Source organism: Oncorhynchus kisutch, linkage group LG15 (genome assembly GCF_002021735.2).
Source record: "Oncorhynchus kisutch isolate 150728-3 linkage group LG15, Okis_V2, whole genome shotgun sequence".
Classification (NCBI taxonomy): Eukaryota; Metazoa; Chordata; class Actinopteri; order Salmoniformes; family Salmonidae; genus Oncorhynchus; species Oncorhynchus kisutch.
The window spans coordinates 21743324-21769181 of record NC_034188.2 but is presented as its reverse complement, the minus strand read 5'-3'; the positions used below and the strand labels follow the sequence as shown (position 1 = coordinate 21769181).

Genomic DNA, 25858 nt, shown 5'->3' with positions numbered 1-25858 from the left:
AACAAGGGGGGTAGAAGCTGGGGTTATAATGAGGGGGAGGAAGATGTGGGAATAATGGGGGGGCTGAAGCTATAGGTATAATGGGGGGGTTGAAGCTGCAGGTATATTGGGGGTGTCGAAGCTGGGTGTATGATGGGGGTCAGAAGCTGGGGGAATAACAAGGGAGGTAGAAGCTGGGGTTATAATAAAGGGGTAGAACCTGTGGGAATATGGGGGGGCAGAAGCTGTAGGTATAATGGGGGGGTTGAAGCTGCAGGTGTATTGGGGGGGGGTAGAAGCTGGGGGTATAATGGGGGTTTAAGCTGGGGTTATAATGGGGGGCAGAAATTGGAGGTATAATGGGGGGGTAGAAGCTGTGTTTATAATGGTGGGTAGAAGCTGGAGGAATAATGGGGGTGGTAGAATCTGGGTGAATAATGGGGTGTAGATGCTGGAGGAGTAATAGGGGGGGGATAGAAGCTGGATTTTATAATGGGGGGCAGAAATTGGAGGTATAATGGGGGGGTAGAAGCTATTGGTATAATGGGGGTAGAAGCTGGAGGAATAATGGGGGGTAGAAGCTGGGGTATATTAGGGAGGGTTGTAGAAGCTGGGAGTATAAACTTATTTTATCTAGCACCTTACATCATGCTTGCTGCCAGGCGATGCCCTAGGAAAAGTGATGGGAGATGGGATGCTGCATGCTGACTGACCTCCTTCCCAACTCCTCACGCCCTTCCTTCCTTTCTTCCTTCCCAGGCCCTTACCTTGTATGGCTCCCCAAAGAGATTAAACCCAGAGGAGAAGAGATCTTCGTCCTGCTGCACCTCCTGAGTCCGCCGCTCCCACTCCCTCTTCTTGAGCGCATTGCGGTCCTGTTCATAATGACTGCATGGGGAGAGAAGGAGGAGAAGACAACACCAGGTCTGTCAGAGTAATCACAGCTGACATGATAGACTTGCAGGGCTCTCCAACCCTGTTCCGGGAGATCTACCATCCTGTAACTCATTAATAATTAGCTGGTTGATAAGCTGAATGAGGTTAGTTACAACTGGGGTTGTAGCAAAACTTAAAGGAGGGTAGCTCTCTAGACACAGGGTCAGAGAGCCCTGCCACAGAGAAACATTGAGATGTAAGAGAAGCCCTGTCTAATAGGCACAAGCTGACACTAAGCTGATGAAGGATAGGCAGCACCGGACAGAAAGGAAGTGGATGTCATACAAACACTGAAAACAGGACACTGCCGGAAAGAAAGGGCATGCTTACCCAAGAGGAGAAAGAAAGGGAATGGCTACCCAACACGGAGTGGAAGGGCCAGCCACAGGTTATTAAGCAACACGGAGCAGAAGGGCCAGCCACAGTTTATTAACCAACAAGAAGTGGAAGGGCCAGCCACAGTTTATTAAGCAACACGGAGCGGAAGGGCCAGCCAATGTTTATTTACAAACACGGAGCGGAAGCACCAGCCAGAGTTCATTAACCAACACTGAGTAGAAGGGCCAGCCACAGTTTATTTACCAACACGGAGCGGAAAGGCCAGCCACAGTTCATTAACCAACACTGAGTAGAAGGGCCAGCCACAGTTTTTAAGCAACATGGAACAGAAGGTCAAGCACAGTTTATTTTTCAACACAGAGAGGAAGGGCCAGCCACAGTTTATTAACCGACATGGAGCAGAAAGGCCAGCCACAGTTTATTAAGCAACACGGAGCGGAAGGGCCAGCCACAGTTTATTAAGCAACAGGGGAGAAGATGGTAAAGAACAGTTTATTAACAAACATGAACTAGAAGGTCAAGAACAGTTCATTAACCAACATGGAGCAGAAAGGCCAGCCACAGTTCATTAACAAAAATGGAGCGGAAAGGCCAGCCACAGTTTATTAACCAACACGGAACAGAAAGGCCAGCCACAGTTTATTAACCAAAACGGAGAGGAATGGCCAGCCACAGTTTATTAACCAACACGGAACAGAAAGGCCAGCCACAGTATATTAACCAACACGGAGCAGAAAGGCCAGCCACAGTTTATTAACCAACATGGAGCAGAGGGGCCAGCCACAGTTTATTAACCAACACGGAGCAGAAAGGCCAGCCACAGTTTATTAACCAACACGGGGGGGAAGGGCCAGCCACAGTTTATTAACCAACATGGAGCAGAAGGGCCAGCCACAGTTCATTAACCAACACGGAGCAGAAGGGCCAGCCATAGTTCATTAACCAATATGGAGCAGAAGGGCCAGCCACAGTTCATTAACCAACACGGAGCGGAAGCACCAGCCGCAGTTTATTAACCAACACGGTGCAGTAGGGCCAGCCACATCATTAACCAACACGGAGCAGAAAGGCCAGCCACAGTTCATTAACCAACACGGAGCGGAAGCACCAGCCGCAGTTCATTAACCAACACGGAGCAGAAAGGCCAGCCACAGTTCATTAACCAACACGGAGTGGAAGCACGAGCCACAGTTTATTAACCAACACAGAGCAGAAGGGCCAGCCACAGTTCATTAACCAACACGGAGCAGAACGGCCAACCACAGTTTATTAACCAACACAGAGTGGAAGCACCAGCCGCAATTTATTAACCAACACGGAACAGAAGGGCCAGCCATAGTTTATTAACCTACAAGGAGAGTGGAAGGGCCAGCCACAGTTTATTAAGCAACACAGAGAGGAAGGGCCATCCACATTTTACTAAGCAACACAGAGCGGAAGGGCCAGCCACAGTTTATTAAGCAACATGGAGCGGAAAGGCCAGCCACAGTTTACTAAGCAACACGGAGCGGAAGGGACAGTCACAGTTTATTAACCAACACGAAGTGGAAGGGCCAGCCACAGTTTATTAACCAACACGGAGCAGAAGGGCCAGCCACAGTTTATTAAGCAACACGGAGCAGAAGGGCCAGCCACAGTTTATTAACCTACAAGGAGAGTGGAAGGGCCAGCCACAGTTTATCAAGCAACACAGAGAGGAAGGGCCATCCACATTTTACTAAGCAACACGGAGCGGAAGGGCCAGCCACAGTTTATTAAGCAACACGGAGCGGAAAGGCCAGCCACAGTTTACTAAGCAACACGGAGCGGAAGGGACAGTCACAGTTTATTAACCAACACGGAGCAGAAGGGCCAGCCACAGTTTATTAACCAACACGGAGTGGAAGGGCCAGCCACAGTTTATTAAGCAACATGGAGAGGAAGGTCAAGCACAGTTTAATAACCAACACAGAGCGGAAGGGCAAGGCACAGTTTATTAACCAACACGGAGGGGAAGGGCCAGCCACAGTTTATTAACCAACATGGAGCAGAAGGGCAAGCCACAGTTTATTAACCAACAATGTTGTAGAAAGGCCAGCAACAGTTAATTAACCAACATGGATCGGAAAGGCCAGCCACAGTTCATTAACCAACACGGAGCGGAAGAACCAGCCGCAGTTTATTAACTAACACGGAGCGGAAAGGCCAGCCACAGTTCATTAACAAACACGGAGCGGAAGGGCCAGCCGCAGTTTATTAACCAACACAGAGTGGAAGGGCCAGCCACAGTTTATTAAGCAACACAGAGCAGAAGGGCCAGACACAGTTTATTAAGCAACACGGAGTGGAAGGGCCAGCCACAGTTTATTAAGCAACACGGACCAGAAAGGCCAGCCACAGTTCATTAACCAACACGGAGCGGAAGCACCCGCCGCAGTTTATTAACCAACACGGAGCAGAAGGGCCAGCCACAGTTCATTAACCAACACGGAGCAGAAAGGCCAGCCACAGTTCATTAACCAAGACGGAGAGGAAGCACCAGCCGCAGTTCATGAACCAACACGGAGCGGAAGCACCAGCCACAGTTCATTAACCAACACGGAGCAGAAAGGCCAGCCACAGTTCATTAACAAACACGGAGCGGAAGCACCAGCCGCAGTTTATTAACAAACACGGAGCAGAAGGGCCAGCCACAGTTCATTAACCAACACGGAGCAGAAAGGCCAGCCACAGTTCCTTAACCAACACGGAGCAGAAAGGCCAGCCACAGTTCATTAACAAACACGGAGCGGAAGCACCAGCCGCAGTTTATTAACAAACACGGAGCAGAAGGGCCAGCCACAGTTCATTAACCAACACGGAGCAGAAAGGCCAGCCACAGTTCATTAACCAACACGGAGCAGAAAGGCCAGCCACAGTTCATTAACCAAGACGGAGCGGAAGCACCAGCCGCAGTTCATGAACCAACACGGAGCGGAAGCACCAGCCACAGTTCATTAACCAACACGGAGCAGAAAGGCCAGCCACAGTTCATTAACAAACACAGAGCGGAAGCACCAGCCGCAGTTTATTAACAAACACGGAGCAGAAGGGCCAGCCACAGTTCATTAACCAACACGGAGCAGAAAGGCCAGCCACAGTTCATTAACCAACACGGAGCAGAAAGGCCAGCCACAGTTCATTAACCAACACGGAGCGGAAGCACCAGCTGCAGTTTATTAACCAACACAGAGCAGAAGGGCCAGCCACAGTTTATTAACCGACAAGGAGAGTGGAAGGGCCAGCCACAGTTTATTAAGCAACACGGAGCGGAAGGGCCAGCCACATTTTACTAAGCAACACGGAGCGGAAGCACCAGCCACAGTTTATTAAACCAACACGGAGCGGAAGCACAAGCCACAGTTTATTAACCTACAAGGAGAGTGGAAGGGCCAGCCACAGTTTATTAAGCAACACAGAGAGGAAGGGCCATCCACATTTTAACTAAGCAACACGGAGCGGAAGGGCCAACCATAGTTTATTAAGCAACACGGAGCGGAAGGGCCAGCCACAGTTTACTAAGCAACACGGAGCGGAAGGGACAGTCACAGTTTATTAACCAACATGAAGCGGAAGGGCCAGCCACAGTTTATTAACCAACACGGAGCAGAAGGTCCAGGCACAGTTTATTAAGCAACATGGAGACTAAGGTCAAGCACATTTTATTTTCCAACACAGACCGGAAGGTTCAGCCACAGTTGATTAACCGACATGGAGCGGAAGGTCAAGCAGAGTTTATTAACCACCACGGAGCGGAAGGGCCAGCCACAGTTTATTAACCAACACGGAGCGGAAGGGCCAGCCACAGTTTATTAACCAACACGGAGTGGAAGGGCCAGCCACAGTTTATTAAGCAACATGGAGCGGAAGGTCAAGCACAGTTTAATAAGCAACACAGAGTGGAAGGGCCAGCCACAGTTTATTAATCAACACAGAGGGGAAGGGCCAGCCACAGTTTATTAACCAACATGGAGCAGAAGGGCCAGCCACAGTTTATTAACCAACATGGAGTAAAAAGGTCAGCAACAGTTAATTAACCAACACGGATCGGAAAGGCCAGCCACAGTTCATTAACCAACATGGAGCAGAAGGGCCAGCCACAGTTTGTTAACCAACAGGGAGCAGCAAGGCCAGCCACAGTTCATTAACCAACACGGAGCGGAAGAACCAGCCGCAGTTTATTAACCAACACGGAGCGGAAAGGACAGCCACAGTTCATTAACAAACACTGAGCGGAAGGGCCAGCCACAGTTTGTTAACCAACATGGAGCGGTAGGGCCAGCCACAGTTTATTAAGCAACACGGAGGGGAAGGGTCAGACACAGTTTATTAAGCAACACGGAGCGGAAGGGCCAGCCACAGTATATTAACCAACACGGAGCAGAAGGGCCAGACACAGTTTATTAAGCAACACGGAGGGGAAGGGCCAGACACTGTTTATTAAGCAACACGGAGGGGAAGCTCCGGACACAGTTTATTAAGCAACACGGAGGGGAAGGGCCAGACACAGTTTATTAAGCAACACGGAGGGGAAGGGCCAGACATAGTTTATTAAGCAACACGGAGGGGAAGGGCAAGACACAGTTTATTAAGCAACACGGAGGCAAAGGGCAAGGCACAGTTTATTAACCAACACAGAGGGGAAGGGCCAGCCACAGTTTATTAACCAACATGGAGCAGAGGGGCAAGCCACAGTTTATTAACCAACAATGTTGTAGAAAGGCCAGCAACAGTTAATTAACCAACACGGATCGGAAAGGCCAGCCACAGTTCATTAACCAACACGGAGCGGAAGCACCCGCCGCAGTTTATTAACCAACACGGAGCAGAAGGGCCAGCCACAGTTCATTAACCAACACGGAGCAGAAAGGCCAGCCACAGTTCATTAACCAAGACGGAGCGGAAGCACCAGCCGCAGTTTATTAACCAACACGGAGCAGAAGGGCCAGCCACAGTTCATGAACCAACACGGAGCAGAAAGGCCAGCCACAGTTCATTAACAAACACGGAGCGGAAGCACCAGCCGCAGTTTATTAACAAACACGGAGCAGAAGGGCCAGCCACAGTTCATTAACCAACACGGAGCAGAAAGGCCAGCCACAGTTCATTAACCAACACGGAGCAGAAAGGCCAGCCACAGTTCATTAACCAAGACGGAGCGGAAGCACCAGCCGCAGTTCATGAACCAACACGGAGCGGAAGCACCAGCCACAGTTCATTAACCAACACGGAGCAGAAAGGCCAGCCACAGTTCCTTAACAAACACGGAGCGGAAGCACCAGCCGCAGTTTATTAACAAACACAGAGCAGAAGGGCCAGCCACAGTTCATTAACCAACACGGAGCAGAAAGGCCAGCCACAGTTCATTAACCAACACGGAGCAGAAAGGCCAGCCACAGTTCATTAACCAACACGGAGCGGAAGCACCAGCTGCAGTTTATTAACCAACATGGAGCAGAAGGGCCAGCCACAGTTCATTAACCAACACGGAGCAGAAGGGCCAGCCACAGTTTATTAACTAACATGGAGTGGAAGCACCAGCTGCAATTTATTAACCAACACAGAGCAGAAGGGCCAGCCACAGTTTATTAACCGACAAGGAGAGTGGAAGGGCCAGCCACAGTTTATTAAGCAACACGGAGCGGAAGGGCCAGCCACATTTTACTAAGCAACACGGAGCGGAAGCACCAGCCACAGTTTATTAAACCAACACGGAGCGGAAGCACAAGCCACAGTTTATTAACCTACAAGGAGAGTGGAAGGGCCAGCCACAGTTTATTAAGCAACACAGAGAGGAAGGGCCATCCACATTTTAACTAAGCAACACGGAGCGGAAGGGCCAACCACAGTTTATTAAGCAACACGGAGCGGAAGGGCCAGCCACAGTTTACTAAGCAACACGGAGCGGAAGGGACAGTCACAGTTTATTAACCAACACGAAGCGGAAGGGCCAGCCACAGTTTATTAACCAACACGGAGCAGAAGGTCCAGGCACAGTTTATTAAGCAACATGGAGCGAAAGGTCAAGCACATTTTATTTTCCAACACAGACCGGAAGGTTCAGCCACAGTTGATTAACCGACATGGAGCGGAAGGTCAAGCAGAGTTTATTAACCACCACGGAGCGGAAGGGCCAGCCACAGTTTATTAACCAACACGGAGCGGAAGGGCCAGCCACAGTTTATTAACAAACACGGAGTGGAAGGGCCAGCCACAGTTTATTAAGCAACATGGCGCGGAAGGTCAAGCACAGTTTAATAAGCAACACAGAGTGGAAGGGCCAGCCACAGTTTATTAATCAACACAGAGGGGAAGGGCCAGCCACAGTTTATTAACCAACATGGAGCAGAAGGGCCAGCCACAGTTTATTAACCAACATGGAGTAAAAAGGTCAGCAACAGTTAATTAACCAACACGGATCGGAAAGGCCAGCCACAGTTCATTAACCAACATGGAGCAGAAGGGCCAGCCACAGTTTGTTAACCAACAGGGAGCAGCAAGGCCAGCCACAGTTCATTAACCAACACGGAGCGGAAGAACCAGCCGCAGTTTATTAACCAACACGGAGTGGAAAGGACAGCCACAGTTCATTAACAAACACGGAGCGGAAGGGCCAGCCACAGTTTGTTAACCAACATGGAGCGGTAGGGCCAGCCACAGTTTATTAAGCAACACGGAGCGGAAGGGCCAGACACAGTTTATTAAGCAACACGGAGGGGAAGGGTCAGACACAGTTTATTAAGCAACACGGAGTGGAAGGGCCAGCCACAGTATATTCACCAACACGGAGCAGAAGGGCCAGACACAGTTTATTAACCGACATGGAGCGGTAGGGCCAGACACAGTTTATTAACCAACACGGAGCGGTAGGGCCAGACACAGTTTATTAACCGACATGGAGCGGTAGGGCCAGCCACAGTTTATTAAGCAACGCGGAGCGGAAGGGCCAGACACAGTTTATTAACCAACACGGAGTTGAAGGTCAAGCACAGTTTATTAAGCAACACGGACCGGAAGGGCCAGACACAGTTTATTAACCAACACGGAGTGGAAGGTCAAGCACAGTTTATTAACCAACACGGAGTGGAAGGGCCAGACAGACTTTATTAACCAACACGGAGTGGAAGGTGAAGCACAGTTTATTAAGCAACACGGAGCGGAAGGGCCAACCACAGTTTATTAAGCAACACGGAGCGGAAGGGCCAGCCACAGTTTACTAAGCAACACGGAGCGGAAAAGACAGTCACAGTTTATTAACCAACACGAAGCGGAAGGGCCAGCCACAGTTTATTAACCAACACGGAGCAGAAGGTCCAGGCACAGTTTATTAAGCAACATGGAGCGAAAGGTCAAGCACATTTTATTTTCCAACACAGACCGGAAGGTTCAGCCACAGTTGATTAACCGACATGGAGTGGAAGGTCAAGCAGAGTTTATTAACCACCACGGAGCGGAAGGGCCAGCCACAGTTTATTAACCAACACGGAGCGGAAGGGCCAGCCACAGTTTATTAACAAACACGGAGTGGAAGGGCCAGCCACAGTTTATTAAGCAACATGGAGCGGAAGGTCAAGCACAGTTTAATAAGCAACACAGAGTGGAAGGGCCAGCCACAGTTTATTAATCAACACAGAGGGGAAGGGCCAGCCACAGTTTATTAACCAACATGGAGCAGAAGGGCCAGCCACAGTTTATTAACCAACATGGAGTAAAAAGGTCAGCAACAGTTAATTAACCAACACGGAGCGGAAGAACCAGCCGCAGTTTATTAACCAACACGGAGTGGAAAGGACAGCCACAGTTCATTAACAAACACGGAGCGGAAGGGCCAGCCACAGTTTGTTAACCAACATGGAGCGGTAGGGCCAGCCACAGTTTATTAAGCAACACGGAGCGGAAGGGCCAGACACAGTTTATTAAGCAACACGGAGGGGAAGGGTCAGACACAGTTTATTAAGCAACACGGAGCGGAAGGGCCAGCCACAGTATATTCACCAACACGGAGCAGAAGGGCCAGACACAGTTTATTAACCGACATGGAGCGGTAGGGCCAGACACAGTTTATTAAACAACACGGAGCGGTAGGGCCAGACACAGTTTATTAACCGACATGGAGCGGTAGGGCCAGCCACAGTTTATTAAGCAACGCGGAGCGGAAGGGCCAGACACAGTTTATTAACCAACAAAGAGTGGAAGGTGAAGCACAGTTTATTAAGCAACACGGAGGGGAAGGGCCAGCCACAGTTTATTAAGCAACACGGAGGGGAAGGGCCAGGCACAGTTTATTAAGCAACACGGAGGGGAAGGGTCAGACACAGTTTATTAAGCAACACGAAGGGGAAGGGCCAGACACAGTTTATTAAGCAACACGGAGGGGAAGGGCCAGACACAGTTTATTAAGCAACACGGAGGGGAAGGGCCAGACACTGTTTATTAAGCAACACGGAGGGGAAGCGCCGGACACAGTTTATTAAGCAACACGGAGGGGAAGGGCCAGACACAGTTTATTAAGCAACACGGAGGGGAAGGGCCAGACATAGTTTATTAAGCAACACGGAGGGGAAGGGCCAGACACAGTTTATTAAGCAACACGGAGGCGAAGGACCAGACACAGTTTATTAAGCAACACGGAGGGGAAGGGCCAGACACAGTTTATTAAGCAACACGGAGGGGAAGGGCCAGACACAGTTTATTAAGCAACACGGAGCGGAAGGGCCAGACACAGTTTATTAACTAACATGGAGGGGAAGGGCCAGACACAGTTTATTAAGCAACACGGAGGGGAAGGGCCAGACACAGTTTATTAAGCAACACGGAGGGGAAGGGCCAGACACAGTTTATTAAGTAACATGGAGGGGAAGGAACAGACACAGTTTATTAAGCAACACGGAGAGGAAGGGCAAGACACAGTGTATTAAGCAACACGGAGGGGAAGGACCAGACACAGTTTATTAAGCAACACGGAGGGGAAGGGCCAGACACAGTTTATTAAGCAACACGGAGGAGAAGGGCCAGACACAGATTATTAAGCAACACGGAGGGGAAGGGCCAGACACAGTTTATTGACGAACGCGGAGAGGAAGGGCCAGACACAGTTTATTAAGCAACACGACGGGGAAGGGCCAGACACAGTTTATTAAGCAACACGGAGGGGAAGGGCAAGGCACAGTTTATTAACCAACACGGAGGGGAAGGGCCAGCCACAGTTTATTAACCAACATGGAGCAGAAGGGCCAGCCTGAGTTTATTAACCAACAATGTTGTAGAAAGGCCACCAACAGTTAATTAACCAACACGGATCGGAAAGACCAGCCACAGTTCATTAACCAACACGGAGCAGAAGAGCCAGCCACAGTTTGTTAACCAACACGGAGCAGCAAGGCCAGCCACAGTTCATTAACCAACACGGAGGGGAAGGGCCAGACACAGTTTATTAAGCAACACGGAGGCGAAGGACCAGACACAGTTTATTAAGCAACACGGAGGGGAAGGGCCAGACACAGTTTATTAAGCAACACGGAGCGGAAGGGCCAGACACAGTTTATTAACTAACACGCAGGGGAAGGGCCAGACACAGTTTATTAAGCAACACGGAGGGGAAGGGCCAGACACAGTTTATTAAGCAACACGGAGGGGAAGGGCCAGACACAGTTTATTAAGTAACATGGAGGGGAAGGAACAGACACAGTTTATTAAGCAACACGGAGAGGAAGGGCAAGACACAGTGTATTAAGCAACACGGAGGGGAAGGACCAGACACAGTTTATTAAGCAACACGGAGGGGAAGGGCCAGACACAGTTTATTAAGCAACACGGAGGAGAAGGGCCAGACACAGATTATTAAGCAACACGGAGGGGAAGGGCCAGACACAGTTTATTAACGAACGCGGAGAGGAAGGGCCAGACACAGTTTATTAAGCAACACGACGGGGAAGGGCCAGACACAGTTTATTAAGCAACACGGAGGGGAAGGGCAAGGCACAGTTTATTAACCAACACGGAGGGGAAGGGCCAGCCACAGTTTATTAACCAACATGGAGCAGAAGGGCCAGCCTGAGTTTATTAACCAACAATGTTGTAGAAAGGCCACCAACAGTTAATTAACCAACACGGATCGGAAAGACCAGCCACAGTTCATTAACCAACACGGAGCAGAAGAGCCAGCCACAGTTTGTTAACAAACACGGAGCAGCAAGGCCAGCCACAGTTCATTAACCAACACGGAGCGGAAGAACCAGCCGCAGTTTATTAACCAACACGGAGCGGAAAGGCCAGCCACAGTTCATTAACAAACACTGAGCGGAAGGGCCAGCCACAGTTTATTAACCAACATGGAGCGGCAGGGCCAGCCACAGTTTATTAAGCAACACGGAGTGGAAGGTCAAGCACAGTTTATTAAGCAACACGGACCGGAAGGGCCAGACACAGTTTATTAAACAACACGGAGTGGAAGGTCAAGCACAGTTTATTAAGCAACACAGAGCAGAAGGGCCAGCCACAGTTTATTAAGCAACACGGAGTGGAAGGGCCAGCCACAGTTTATTAACCAACACGGAGTGGAAGGGCCAGCCACAGTTTATTAAGCAACACGGAGGGGAATGGCCAGCCACAGTTTATTAACCAACATGGAGCAGCAGGGCCAGCCACAGTTTATTAAGCAACACGGAGTGGAAGGTCAAGCACAGTTTATTAAGCAACATGGACCGGAAGGGCCAGACACAGTTTATTAAGCAACACGGAGTGGAAGGTCAAGCACAGTTTATTAAGCAACACAGAGCAGAAGGGCCAGCCACAGTTTATTAAGCAACACGGAGTGGAAGGGCCAGCCACAGTTTATTAACCAACACGGAGTGGAAGGGCCAGCCACAGTTTATTAAGCAACACGGACCAGAAAGGCCAGCCACAGTTCATTAACCAACACGGAGCGGAAGCACCAGCCGCAGTTTATTAACCAACACAGAGCAGAAGGGCCAGCCACAGTTCATTAACCAACACGGAGCAGAAAGGCCAGCCACAGTTCATTAACCAACACGGAGCAGAAAGGCCAGCCACAGTTCATTAACCAAGACGGAGCGGAAGCACCAGCCGCAGTTCATGAACCAACACGGAGCGGAAGCACCAGCCACAGTTCATTAACCAACACGGAGCAGAAAGGCCAGCCACAGTTCCTTAACAAACACGGAGCGGAAGCACCAGCCGCAGTTTATTAACAAACACGGAGCAGAAGGGCCAGCCACAGTTCATTAACCAACACGGAGCAGAAAGGCCAGCCACAGTTCATTAACCAACACGGAGCAGAAAGGCCAGCCACAGTTCATTAACCAACACGGAGCGGAAGCACCAGCTGCAGTTTATTAAGTAACATGGAGGGGAAGGAACAGACACAGTTTATTAAGCAACACGGAGAGGAAGGGCAAGACACAGTGTATTAAGCAACACGGAGGGGAAGGACCAGACACAGTTTATTAAGCAACACGGAGGGGAAGGGCCAGACACAGTTTATTAAGCAACACGGAGGAGAAGGGCCAGACACAGATTATTAAGCAACACGGAGGGGAAGGGCCAGACACAGTTTATTAACGAACGCGGAGAGGAAGGGCCAGACACAGTTTATTAAGCAACACAACGGGGAAGGGCCAGACACAGTTTATTAAGCAACACGGAGGGGAAGGGCAAGGCACAGTTTATTAACCAACACGGAGGGGAAGGGCCAGCCACAGTTTATTAACCAACATGGAGCAGAAGGGCCAGCCTGAGTTTATTAACCAACAATGTTGTAGAAAGGCCACCAACAGTTAATTAACCAACACGGATCGGAAAGACCAGCCACAGTTCATTAACCAACACGGAGCAGAAGAGCCAGCCACAGTTTGTTAACCAACACGGAGCAGCAAGGCCAGCCACAGTTCATTAACCAACACGGAGCGGAAGAACCAGCCGCAGTTTATTAACCAACACGGAGCGGAAAGGCCAGCCACAGTTCATTAACAAACACTGAGCGGAAGGGCCAGCCACAGTTTATTAACCAACATGGAGCGGCAGGGCCAGCCACAGTTTATTAAGCAACACGGAGTGGAAGGTCAAGCACAGTTTATTAAGCAACACGGACCGGAAGGGCCAGACACAGTTTATTAAACAACACGGAGTGGAAGGTCAAGCACAGTTTATTAAGCAACACAGAGCAGAAGGGCCAGCCACAGTTTATTAAGCAACACGGAGTGGAAGGGCCAGCCACAGTTTATTAACCAACACGGAGTGGAAGGGCCAGCCACAGTTTATTAAGCAACACGGAGCGGAAGGGCCAGCCACAGTTTATTAACCAACATGGAGCAGCAGGGCCAGCCACAGTTTATTAAGCAACACGGAGTGGAAGGTCAAGCACAGTTTATTAAGCAACACGGACCGGAAGGGCCAGACACAGTTTATTAAGCAACACGGAGTGGAAGGGCCAGCCACAGTTTATTAACAAACACGGAGTGGAAGGGCCAGCCACAGTTTATTAAGCAACACGGACCAGAAAGGCCAGCCACAGTTCATTAACCAACACGGAGCGGAAGCACCAGCCGCAGTTTATTAACCAACACGGAGCAGAAGGGCCAGCCACAGTTCATTAACCAACACGGAGCAGAAAGGCCAGCCACAGTTCATTAACCAACACGGAGCAGAAAGGCCAGCCACAGTTCATTAACCAAGACGGAGCGGAAGCACCAGCCGCAGTTCATGAACCAACACGGAGCGGAAGCACCAGCCACAGTTCATTAACCAACACGGAGCAGAAAGGCCAGCCACAGTTCCTTAACAAACACGGAGCGGAAGCACCAGCCGCAGTTTATTAACAAACACGGAGCAGAAGGGCCAGCCACAGTTCATTAACCAACACGGAGCAGAAAGGCCAGCCACAGTTCATTAACCAACACGGAGCAGAAAGGCCAGCCACAGTTCATTAACCAACACGGAGCGGAAGCACCAGCTGCAGTTTATTAACCAACATGGAGCAGAAGGGCCAGCCACAGTTCATTAACCAACACGGAGCAGAAGGGCCAGCCACAGTTTATTAACTAACATGGAGTGGAAGCACCAGCTGCAATTTATTAACCAACACAGAGCAGAAGGGCCAGCCACAGTTTATTAACCGACAAGGAGAGTGGAAGGGCCAGTCACAGTTTATTAAGCAACACGGAGCGGAAGGGCCAGCCACATTTTACTAAGCAACACGGAGCGGAAGCACCAGCCACAGTTTATTAAACCAACACGGAGCGGAAGCACAAGCCACAGTTTATTAACCTACAAGGAGAGTGGAAGGGCCAGCCACAGTTTATTAAGCAACACAGAGAGGAAGGGCCATCCACATTTTAACTAAGCAACACGGAGCGGAAGGGCCAAACACAGTTTATTAAGCAACACGGAGCGGAAGGGCCAGCCACAGTTTACTAAGCAACACGGAGCGGAAGGGACAGTCACAGTTTATTAACCAACACGAAGCGGAAGGGCCAGCCACAGTTTATTAACCAACACGGAGCAGAAGGTCCAGGCACAGTTTATTAAGCAACATGGAGCGAAAGGTCAAGCACATTTTATTTTCCAACACAGACCGGAAGGTTCAGCCACAGTTGATTAACCGACATGGAGCGGAAGGTCAAGCAGAGTTTATTAACCACCACGGAGCGGAAGGGCCAGCCACAGTTTATTAACCAACACGGAGCGGAAGGGCCAGCCACAGTTTATTAACAAACACGGAGTGGAAGGGCCAGCCACAGTTTATTAAGCAACATGGCGCGGAAGGTCAAGCACAGTTTAATAAGCAACACAGAGTGGAAGGGCCAGCCACAGTTTATTAATCAACACAGAGGGGAAGGGCCAGCCACAGTTTATTAACCAACATGGAGCAGAAGGGCCAGCCACAGTTTATTAACCAACATGGAGTAAAAAGGTCAGCAACAGTTAATTAACCAACACGGATCGGAAAGGCCAGCCACAGTTCATTAACCAACATGGAGCAGAAGGGCCAGCCACAGTTTGTTAACCAACAGGGAGCAGCAAGGCCAGCCACAGTTCATTAACCAACACGGAGCGGAAGAACCAGCCGCAGTTTATTAACCAACACGGAGTGGAAAGGACAGCCACAGTTCATTAACAAACACGGAGCGGAAGGGCCAGCCACAGTTTGTTAACCAACATGGAGCGGTAGGGCCAGCCACAGTTTATTAAGCAACACGGAGCGGAAGGGCCAGACACAGTTTATTAAGCAACACGGAGGGGAAGGGTCAGACACAGTTTATTAAGCAACACGGAGCGGAAGGGCCAGCCACAGTATATTCACCAACACGGAGCAGAAGGGCCAGACACAGTTTATTAACCGACATGGAGCGGTAGGGCCAGACACAGTTTATTAACCAACACGGAGCGGTAGGGCCAGACACAGTTTATTAACCGACATGGAGCGGTAGGGCCAGCCACAGTTTATTAAGCAACGCGGAGCGGAAGGGCCAGACACAGTTTATTAACCAACACGGAGTTGAAGGTCAAGCACAGTTTATTAAGCAACACGGACCGGAAGGGCCAGACACAGTTTATTAACCAACACGGAGTGGAAGGTCAAGCACAGTTTATTAACCAACACGGAGTGGAAGGGCCAGACAGACTTTATTAACCAACACGGAGTGGAAGGTGAAGCACAGTTTATTAAGCAACACGGAGGGGAAGGGCCAGCCACAGTTTATTAAGCAACACGGAGGGGAATGGCCAGACACAGTTTATTAAGCAACACGGAGGGGAAGGGTCAGACACAGTTTATTAAGCAACACGAAGGGGAAGGGCCAGACACAGTTTATTAAGCAACACGGAGGGGAAGGGCCAGACACAGTTTATTAAGCAACACAGAGGGGAAGGGCCAGGCACTGTTTATTAAGCAACACGGAGGGGAAGCGCCGGACACAGTTTATTAAGCAACACGGAGGGGAAGGGCCAGACACAGTTTATTAAGCAACACGGAGGGGAAGGGCCAGACATAGTTTATTAAGCAACACGGAGGGGAAGGGCCAGACACAGTTTATTAAGCAACATGGAGGCGAAGGACCAGACACAGTTTATTAAGCAACACGGAGGGGAAGGGCCAGACACAGTTTATTAAGCAACACGGAGGGGAAGGGCCAGACACAGTTTATTAACCAACATGGAGCAGAAGGGCCAGCCACAGTTTGTTAACCAACAGGGAGCAGCAAGGCCAGCCACAGTTCATTAACCAACACGGAGAAGAAGAACCAGCCGCAGTTTATTAACCAACACGGAGTGGAAAGGACAGCCACAGTTCATTAACAAACACGGAGCGGAAGGGCCAGCCACAGTTTGTTAACCAACATGGAGCGGTAGGGCCAGCCACAGTTTATTAAGCAACACGGAGCGGAAGGGCCAGACACAGTTTATTAAGCAACACGGAGGGGAAGGGTCAGACACAGTTTATTAAGCAACACGGAGCGGAAGGGCCAGCCACAGTATATTCACCAACACGGAGCAGAAGGGCCAGACACAGTTTATTAACCGACATGGAGCGGTAGGGCCAGACACAGTTTATTAACCAACACGGAGCGGTAGGGCCAGACACAGTTTATTAACCGACATGGAGCGGTAGGGCCAGCCACAGTTTATTAAGCAACGCGGAGCGGAAGGGCCAGACACAGTTTATTAACCAACACGGAGTTGAAGGTCAAGCACAGTTTATTAAGCAACACGGACCGGAAGGGCCAGACACAGTTTATTAACCAACACGGAGTGGAAGGTCAAGCACAGTTTATTAACCAACACGGAGTGGAAGGGCCAGACAGACTTTATTAACCAACACGGAGTGGAAGGTGAAGCACAGTTTATTAAGCAACACGGAGGGGAAGGGCCAGCCACAGTTTATTAAGCAACACGGAGGGGAATGGCCAGACACAGTTTATTAAGCAACACGGAGGGGAAGGGTCAGACACAGTTTATTAAGCAACACGAAGGGGAAGGGCCAGACACAGTTTATTAAGCAACACGGAGGGGAAGGGCCAGACACAGTTTATTAAGCAACACGGAGGGGAAGGGCCAGGCACTGTTTATTAAGCAACACGGAGGGGAAGCGCCGGACACAGTTTATTAAGCAACACGGAGGGGAAGGGCCAGACACAGTTTATTAAGCAACACGGAGGGGAAGGGCCAGACATAGTTTATTAAGCAACACGGAGGGGAAGGGCCAGACACAGTTTATTAAGCAACACGGAGGCGAAGGACCAGACACAGTTTATTAAGCAACACGGAGGGGAAGGGCCAGACACAGTTTATTAAGCAACACGGAGGGGAAGGGCCAGACACAGTTTATTAAGCAACACGGAGCGGAAGGGCCAGACACAGTTTATTAACTAACACGGAGGGAAGGGCCAGACACAGTTTATTAAGCAACACGGAGGGGAAGGGCCAGACACAGTTTATTAAGCAACACGGAGGGGAAGGGCCAGACACAGTTTATTAAGTAACATGGAGGGGAAGGAACAGACACAGTTTATTAAGCAACACGGAGAGGAAGGGCAAGACACAGTGTATTAAGCAACACGGAGGGGAAGGACCAGACACAGTTTATTAAGCAACACGGAGGGGAAGGGCCAGACACAGTTTATTAAGCAACACGGAGGAGAAGGGCCAGACACAGACTATTAAGCAACACGGAGGGGAAGGGCCAGACACAGTTTATTAACGAACACGGAGAGGAAGGGCCAGACACAGTTTATTAAGCAACACGACGGGGAAGGGCCAGACACAGTTTATTAAGCAACACGGAGGGGAAGGGCAAGGCACAGTTTATTAACCAACACGGAGGGGAAGGGCCAGCCACAGTTTATTAACCAACATGGAGCAGAAGGGCCAGCCTGAGTTTATTAACCAACAATGTTGTAGAAAGGCCACCAACAGTTAATTAACCAACACGGATCGGAAAGACCAGCCACAGTTCATTAACCAACACGGAGCAGAAGAGCCAGCCACAGTTTGTTAACCAACACGGAGCAGCAAGGCCAGCCACAGTTCATTAACCAACACGGAGCGGAAGAACCAGCCGCAGTTTATTAACCAACACGGAGCGGAAAGGCCAGCCACAGTTCATTAACAAACACTGAGCGGAAGGGCCAGCCACAGTTTATTAACCAACATGGAGCGGCAGGGCCAGCCACAGTTTATTAAGCAACACGGAGTGGAAGGTCAAGCACAGTTTATTAACCAACACGGAGTGGAAGGGCCAGCCACAGTTTATTAAGCAACACGGAGGGGAAGGGCCAGCCACAGTTTATTAACCAACATGGAGCAGCAGGGCCAGCCACAGTTTATTAAGCAACACGGAGTGGAAGGTCAAGCACAGTTTATTAAGCAACACGGACCGGAAGGGCCAGACACAGTTTATTAAGCAACACGGAGTGGAAGGTCAAGCACAGTTTATTAAGCAACACAGAGCAGAAGCGCCAGCCACAGTTTATTAAGCAACACGGAGTGGAAGGGCCAGCCACAGTTTATTAACCAACACGGAGTGGAAGGGCCAGCCACAGTTTATTAAGCAACACGGACCAGAAAGGCCAGCCACAGTTCATTAACCAACACGGAGCGGAAGCACCAGCCGCAGTTTATTAACCAACAGGGAGCAGCAAGACCAGCCACAGTTCATTAACCAACACGGAGCGGAAGAACCAGCCGCAGTTTATTAACAAACATGGAGCGGAAGGGCCAGCCACAGTTTATTAACCAACATGGAGCGGTAGGGCCAGCCACAGTTTATTAAGCAACACGGAGCGGAAGGGCCAGACACAGTTTATTAACCAACACGGAGTGGAAGGTCAAGCACAGTTTATTAAGCAACACAGAAGGGAAGGGCCAGACACAGTTTATTAAGCAACACGGAGCGGAAGGGCCAGCCACAGTATATTAACCAACACAGAGCAGAAGGGCCAGACACAGTTTATTAACCGACATGGAGCGGTAGGGCCAGACACAGTTTATTAACCAACACGGAGCGGTAGGGCCAGACACAGTTTATTAACCGACATGGAGCGGTAGGGCCAGCCACAGTTTATTAAGCAACGCGGAGCGGAAGGGCCAGACACAGTTTATTAACCAACACGGAGTGGAAGGTCAAGCACAGTTTATTAACCAACACGGAGCAGAAGGGCCAGACACAGTTTATTACCCGACATGGAGCGGAAGGTCAAGCACAGTTTATTAAGCAACACGGACCGGAAGGGCCAGCCACATTTTACTAAGCAACACGGAGCGGAAGCACCAGCCACAGTTTATTAACCAACACGGAGCGGAAGCACCAGCCACAGTTTATTAACCTACAAGGAGAGTGGAAGGGCCAGCCACAGTTTATTAAGCAACACAGAGAGGAAGGGCCATCCACATTTTACTAAGCAACACGGAGCGGAAGGGCCAGCCACAGTTTATTAAGCAACACGGAGCGGAAGGGCCAGCCACAGTTTACTAAGCAACACGGAGCAGAAGGGACAGTCACAGTTTATTAACCAACACGAAGCGGAAGGGCCAGCCACAGTTTATTAACCAACACGGAGCGGAAGGGCCAGCCACAGTTTATTAAGCAACACAAAGTGGAAGGGCCAGCCACAGTTTATTAACCAACACGGAGCAGAAGGGCCAGCCACAGTTTATTAAGCAACATGGAGCGAAAGGTCAAGCACATTTTATTTTCCAACACAGACCGGAAGGTTCAGCCACAGTTTATTAACCACCACGGAGCGGAAGGGCCAGCCACAGTTTATTAACCAACACGGAGTGGAAGGGCCAGCCACAGTTTATTAACCAACATGGAGCAGAAGGGCCAGCCTGAGTTTATTAACCAACAATGTTGTAGAAAGGCCACCAACAGTTAATTAACCAACACGGATCGGAAAGACCAGCCACAGTTCATTAACCAACACGGAGCAGAAGAGCCAGCCACAGTTTGTTAACCAACACGGAGCAGCAAGGCCAGCCACAGTTCATTAACCAACACGGAGCGGAAGAACCAGCCGCAGTTTATTAACCAACACGGAGCGGAAAGGCCAGCCACAGTTCATTAACAAACACTGAGCGGAAGGGCCAGCCACAGTTTATTAACCAACATGGAGCGGCAGGGCCAGCCACAGTTTATTAAGCAACACGGAGTGGAAGGTCAAGCACAGTTTATTAACCAACACGGAGTGGAAGGGCCAGCCACAGTTTATTAAGCAACACGGAGGGGAAGGGCCAGCCACAGTTTATTAACCAACATGGAGCAGCAGGGCCAGCCACAGTTTATTAAGCAACACGGAGTGGAAGGTCAAGCACAGTTTATTAAGCAACACGGACCGGAAGGGCCAGACACAGTTTATTAAGCAACACGGAGTGGAAGGTCAAGCACAGTTTATTAAGCAACACAGAGCAGCAGCGCCAGCCACAGTTTATTAAGCAACACGGAGTGGAAGGGCCAGCCACAGTTTATTAACCAACACGGAGTGGAAGGGCCAGCCACAGTTTATTAAGCAACACGGACCAGAAAGGCCAGCCACAGTTCATTAACCAACACGGAGCGGAAGCACAAGCCGCAGTTTATTAACCAACAGGGAGCAGCAAGACCAGCCACAGTTCATTAACCAACACGGAGCGGAAGAACCAGCCGCAGTTTATTAACAAACATGGAGCGGAAGGGCCAGCCACAGTTTATTAACCAACATGGAGCGGTAGGGCCAGCCACAGTTTATTAAGCAACACGGAGCGGAAGGGCCAGACACAGTTTATTAACCAACACGGAGTGGAAGGTCAAGCACAGTTTATTAAGCAACACAGAAGGGAAGGGCCAGACACAGTTTATTAAGCAACACGGAGCGGAAGGGCCAGCCACAGTATATTAACCAACACAGAGCAGAAGGGCCAGACACAGTTTATTAACCGACATGGAGCGGTAGGGCCAGACACAGTTTATTAACCAACACGGAGCGGTAGGGCCAGACACAGTTTATTAACCGACATGGAGCGGTAGGGCCAGCCACAGTTTATTAAGCAACGCGGAGCGGAAGGGCCAGACACAGTTTATTAACCAACACGGAGTGGAAGGTCAAGCACAGTTTATTAACCAACACGGAGCAGAAGGGCCAGACACAGTTTATTACCCGACATGGAGCGGAAGGTCAAGCACAGTTTATTAAGCAACACGGACCGGAAGGGCCAGCCACATTTTACTAAGCAACACGGAGCGGAAGCACCAGCCACAGTTTATTAACCAACACGGAGCGGAAGCACCAGCCACAGTTTATTAACCTACAAGGAGAGTGGAAGGGCCAGCCACAGTTTATTAAGCAACACAGAGAGGAAGGGCCATCCACATTTTACTAAGCAACACGGAGCGGAAGGGCCAGCCACAGTTTATTAAGCAACACGGAGCGGAAGGGCCAGCCACAGTTTACTAAGCAACACGGAGCAGAAGGGACAGTCACAGTTTATTAACCAACACGAAGCGGAAGGGCCAGCCACAGTTTATTAACCAACACGGAGCGGAAGGGCCAGCCACAGTTTATTAAGCAACACGAAGTGGAAGGGCCAGCCACAGTTTATTAACCAACACGGAGCAGAAGGGCCAGCCACAGTTTATTAAGCAACATGGAGCGAAAGGTCAAGCACATTTTATTTTCCAACACAGACCGGAAGGTTCAGCCACAGTTTATTAACCACCACGGAGCGGAAGGGCCAGCCACAGTTTATTAACCAACACGGAGTGGAAGGGCCAGCCACAGTTTTTTAACCAACACGGAGCGGAAGGGCCAGCCACAGTTTATTAACCAACATGGAGTGGAAGGGCCAGCCACAGTTTATTAAGCAACATGGAACGGAAGGTCAAGCACAGTTTAATAACCAACACAGAGTGGAAGGGCCAGCCACAGTTTATTAATCAACAGAGAGGGGAAGAGCCAGCCACAGTTTATTAACCAACATGGAGTAGAAAGGCCAGCAACAGTTAATTAACCAACACGGATCGGAAAGGCCAGCCACAGTTCATTAACCAACACGGAGCAGAAGGGCAGCAACAGTTTGTTAACCAACAGGGAGCAGCAAGGCCAGCCACAGTTCATTAACCAACACGGAGCGGAAGAACCAGATGCAGTTTATTAACCAACACGGAGCGGAAAGGACAGCCACAGTTCATTAACAAACACGGAGCGGAAGGGCCAGCCGCAGTTTATTAACCAACATGGAGCGGTAGGGCCAGCCACAGTTTATTAAGCAACACGGAGCGGAAGGGCCAGACACAGTTTATTAACCAACACGGAGTGGAAGGTCAAGCACAGTTTATTAAGCAACACGGACCGGAAGGGCCAGACACAGTTTATTAAGCAACACGGAGTGGAAGGGCCAGACACAGTAAATTAAGCAACACGGAAGGGAAGGGCCAGACACAGTTTATTAAGCAACACGGAGGGGAAGGGTCAGACACAGTTTATTAAGCAACACGGAGCTGGAAGGGCCAGCCACAGTATATTAACCAACACGGAGCAGAAGGGCCAGACACAGTTTATTAACCGACATGGAGCGGTAGGGCCAGACACAGTTTATTAAGCAACACAGAGGGGAAGGGCCAGACACATTTTATTAAGCAACACGGAGGGGGAAGGGCCAGACACAGTTTATTAAGCAACACGGAGGGGAAGGGCCAGACACAGTTTATTAAGCAACACGGAGGGGAAGGGCCAGACACAGTTTATTAAGCAACACGGAGGGGAAGGGCTAGACACAGTTTATTAAGCAACACGGAGAGGAAGGGCCAGACACAGTGTATTAAGCAACACGGAGGGGAAGGACCAGACACAGTTTATTAAGCAACACGGAGGGGAAGGGCCAGACACAGTTTATTAAGCAACACGGAGGAGAAGGGCCAGACACAGTTTATTAAGCAACACGGAGGGGAAGGGCCAGACACAGTTTATTAACCAACACGGAGGGGAAGGGCCAGACACAGTTTATTAAGCAACATGGCGGGGAAGGGCCAGACACATTTTATTAAGCAACACGGCGGGGAAGGGCCAGACACAGTTTATTAAGCAACACGGAGGGGAAGGGCCAGACACAGTTTATTAAGCAACACGGAGGGGAAGGGCCAGATGCAGATTATTAAGCAACATGGTGGGGAAGGGCCAGACGCAGATTATTCAGCAACACGGAGGGGAAGGGCCAGACGCAGATTATTAAGCAACACGGCGGGGAAGGGCCAGACACAGTTTATTAAGCAACACGGAGGGGAAGGGCCAGACACAGTTTATTAAGCAACACGGAGGGGAAGGGCCAGACGCAGATTATTAAGCCACACGGAGGGGAAGGGCCAGACGCAGATTATTCAGCAACACGGAGGGGAAGGGCCAGACACAGTTTATTAACCAACACGGAGGGGAAGGGCCAGACAGTTTATTAAGCAACACAGAGGGGAAGGGCCAGACACAGTTTATTAAGCAACACGGAGGGGAAGGGCCAGACACAGTTTATTAAGCAACACGGAGGGGAAGGGCCAGACGCAGATTATTAAGCAACACGGAGGGGAAGGGCCAGACGCAGATTATTCAGCAACACGGAGGGGAAGGGCCAGACGCAGATTATTAAGCAACACGGAGGGGAAGGGCCAGACACAGTTTATTAACCAACACGGAGGGGAAGGGCCAGACAGTTTATTAAGCAACACGGAGGGGAAGGGCCAGACAGTTTATTAAGCAACACGGAAGGGAAGGGCTAGCGGGTGTAAAAGTGTAGGCCTTTTGAGTTCTAGGCTCTTTAGTCTATGTTGATTCCCTTTTACACCCTTGTATGTTTTACAATGAAGAGCATACTAAAACCAATATGACTTTTTCCCAATATTCCAATTTAGTAAATACATTCCCAGTATATGTTTGCAATAACTGAACATAAAAGTTGTCCTAGACAGACAGGTAGGTTTCCATATCTTCATTCAGGTTTGTTAAGCCTGTTTGGTGAGCACAGCAGCCATGTCGGCAGCAAAATAAATCCACAGTGTAACATTCGTCTGCTTTCTCCTTTGTCAGCTGATGTAAAAATTGTGCCTAGCTGTCCTATGGCTGTCCGACCACTACCAACACTTGATTAAAAACCCTGCTCTATGCCCTCTCATTAGCATAATGTCCCACGCTCCTCCACCTCCGCTGCTGCTGCTCTTTCCAAAGAGGTGGGAGTCGAACTAGCGTAGCGACGTAGCAGCATTAGCGTCCTGGCCCCGGGCTATCACCAGGCCCCCTGGGGCCCGCTGAGGAGCTGGGCATTAAGACAGGCAGCAGAAGGACCAGCCAGGGCTGAGGACGTGATAGCAATGTGGTAGTGTTCTGTGGTGGTGTAGACTAGAGGGTGATATAGGGTGAGAGGGCCAACCCTAAGAGAGACATGCAACCAGAACAGAGCAGAGCAGAGTTGACTGAACAGAGCAGTGCAGTGATGGTCAGCTCCCACAGCAGTGATGCACTGACAAGGGTAATGGAAAGCCTGAGTACCTGCTCTGCTGTCCATCTAGAAATACCAGATGGTACGCTCTAGATAGACAGCATATTAAACAATACCCAGCACTGTGTGATCATCTAAATGTTTCAGCCATTTTGTTTACCATTTCTTCGTTATTATGATTTCAATTAAATTAGTAGTTGATTGAAGTTGATTGACGCTGAAAGTGACAAAATGGCTACATGGTGGTGATAATAACATAGTAGGAAATCCCATCACACTTAAATACCTGAATACAGTACCCCTAGAATTATGAACTAAGATTTCCCAGCTTTCTCAAACCAAATAAACATATTTCCCATCTCAAACTCTGTTGCTTTGAAGAACATCGCAGGAGAATCCCAGACTTGGGAAGCACAAGCAATTGGCAGTGATAGATATGAGACAGAGACAGAGAGTTGGAATCAGTTTGCCTTCAATCTGCCCTTGCTCTGCTCAAAACACACCTCCGGGTCCTATGGCTTTTCCAAAGCATTTAATCAATCAGCAAATTATTTTGAAAAGGGAGGCCTGGGGAAAGAAAAACGAGGCCCTGTTTCAGGGCGACAGGCGATTGTTTTAATGGAAATAAGAAATAACACAGGAAGAGAAAGAAGGGGAGGAATGCGGCAGGGAGAGATTGACGGCCGGGCCCATGCAGTAATGACAGCAAGATGTCAGTTATCTTTACTCTGGGCCTGCTCAAACCTGCCAGTGCGCCCTGACAGTCTGATAGATCAAATTTCCAGCTGTCATTGGCTCCCGTGCCCCGGCAGTCCCCTGCCACTAAGTCCTGTGTCTAATGCACCAGTGTTGTTATGAGGTGTGGGGTCAAGACTGATCATTAACTCACTACTGTAGAAAGCCAGCTATCCTCTAAGGGAAGAGCGATCGAGGCATGATGTTTCAGTGCTAACAGATATTAGTCTGCAAAGGAGACGACAGTGCTGCTTCAGCCCTTTTTACTCCTATGGGAAATGTGATATATATATAAAAAAGATTTCCAGAATTGATTTTATTTTTTCTCATTCCGGCGATGGTTTTAATAGCAGAGAGAGGGTTTTTATAATGATGATGG

The 25858-nt window shown here is 49.7% G+C and overlaps 1 protein-coding gene across 1 annotated transcript in view; it reads right to left on the bottom strand.

Annotated features, from left to right (window-relative positions):
• The window catches only part of aff2 (AF4/FMR2 family, member 2), a 351632-nt gene that overhangs the window by 263380 nt on the left and 62394 nt on the right, over window positions 1–25858 (bottom strand). Inside the window, exon 2 of the mRNA XM_031791376.1 lies at window positions 747–867. Within this exon, the coding sequence (XP_031647236.1) occupies window positions 747–867 (121 nt within the window). The remainder of the gene's footprint in view (window positions 1–746; window positions 868–25858) is intronic.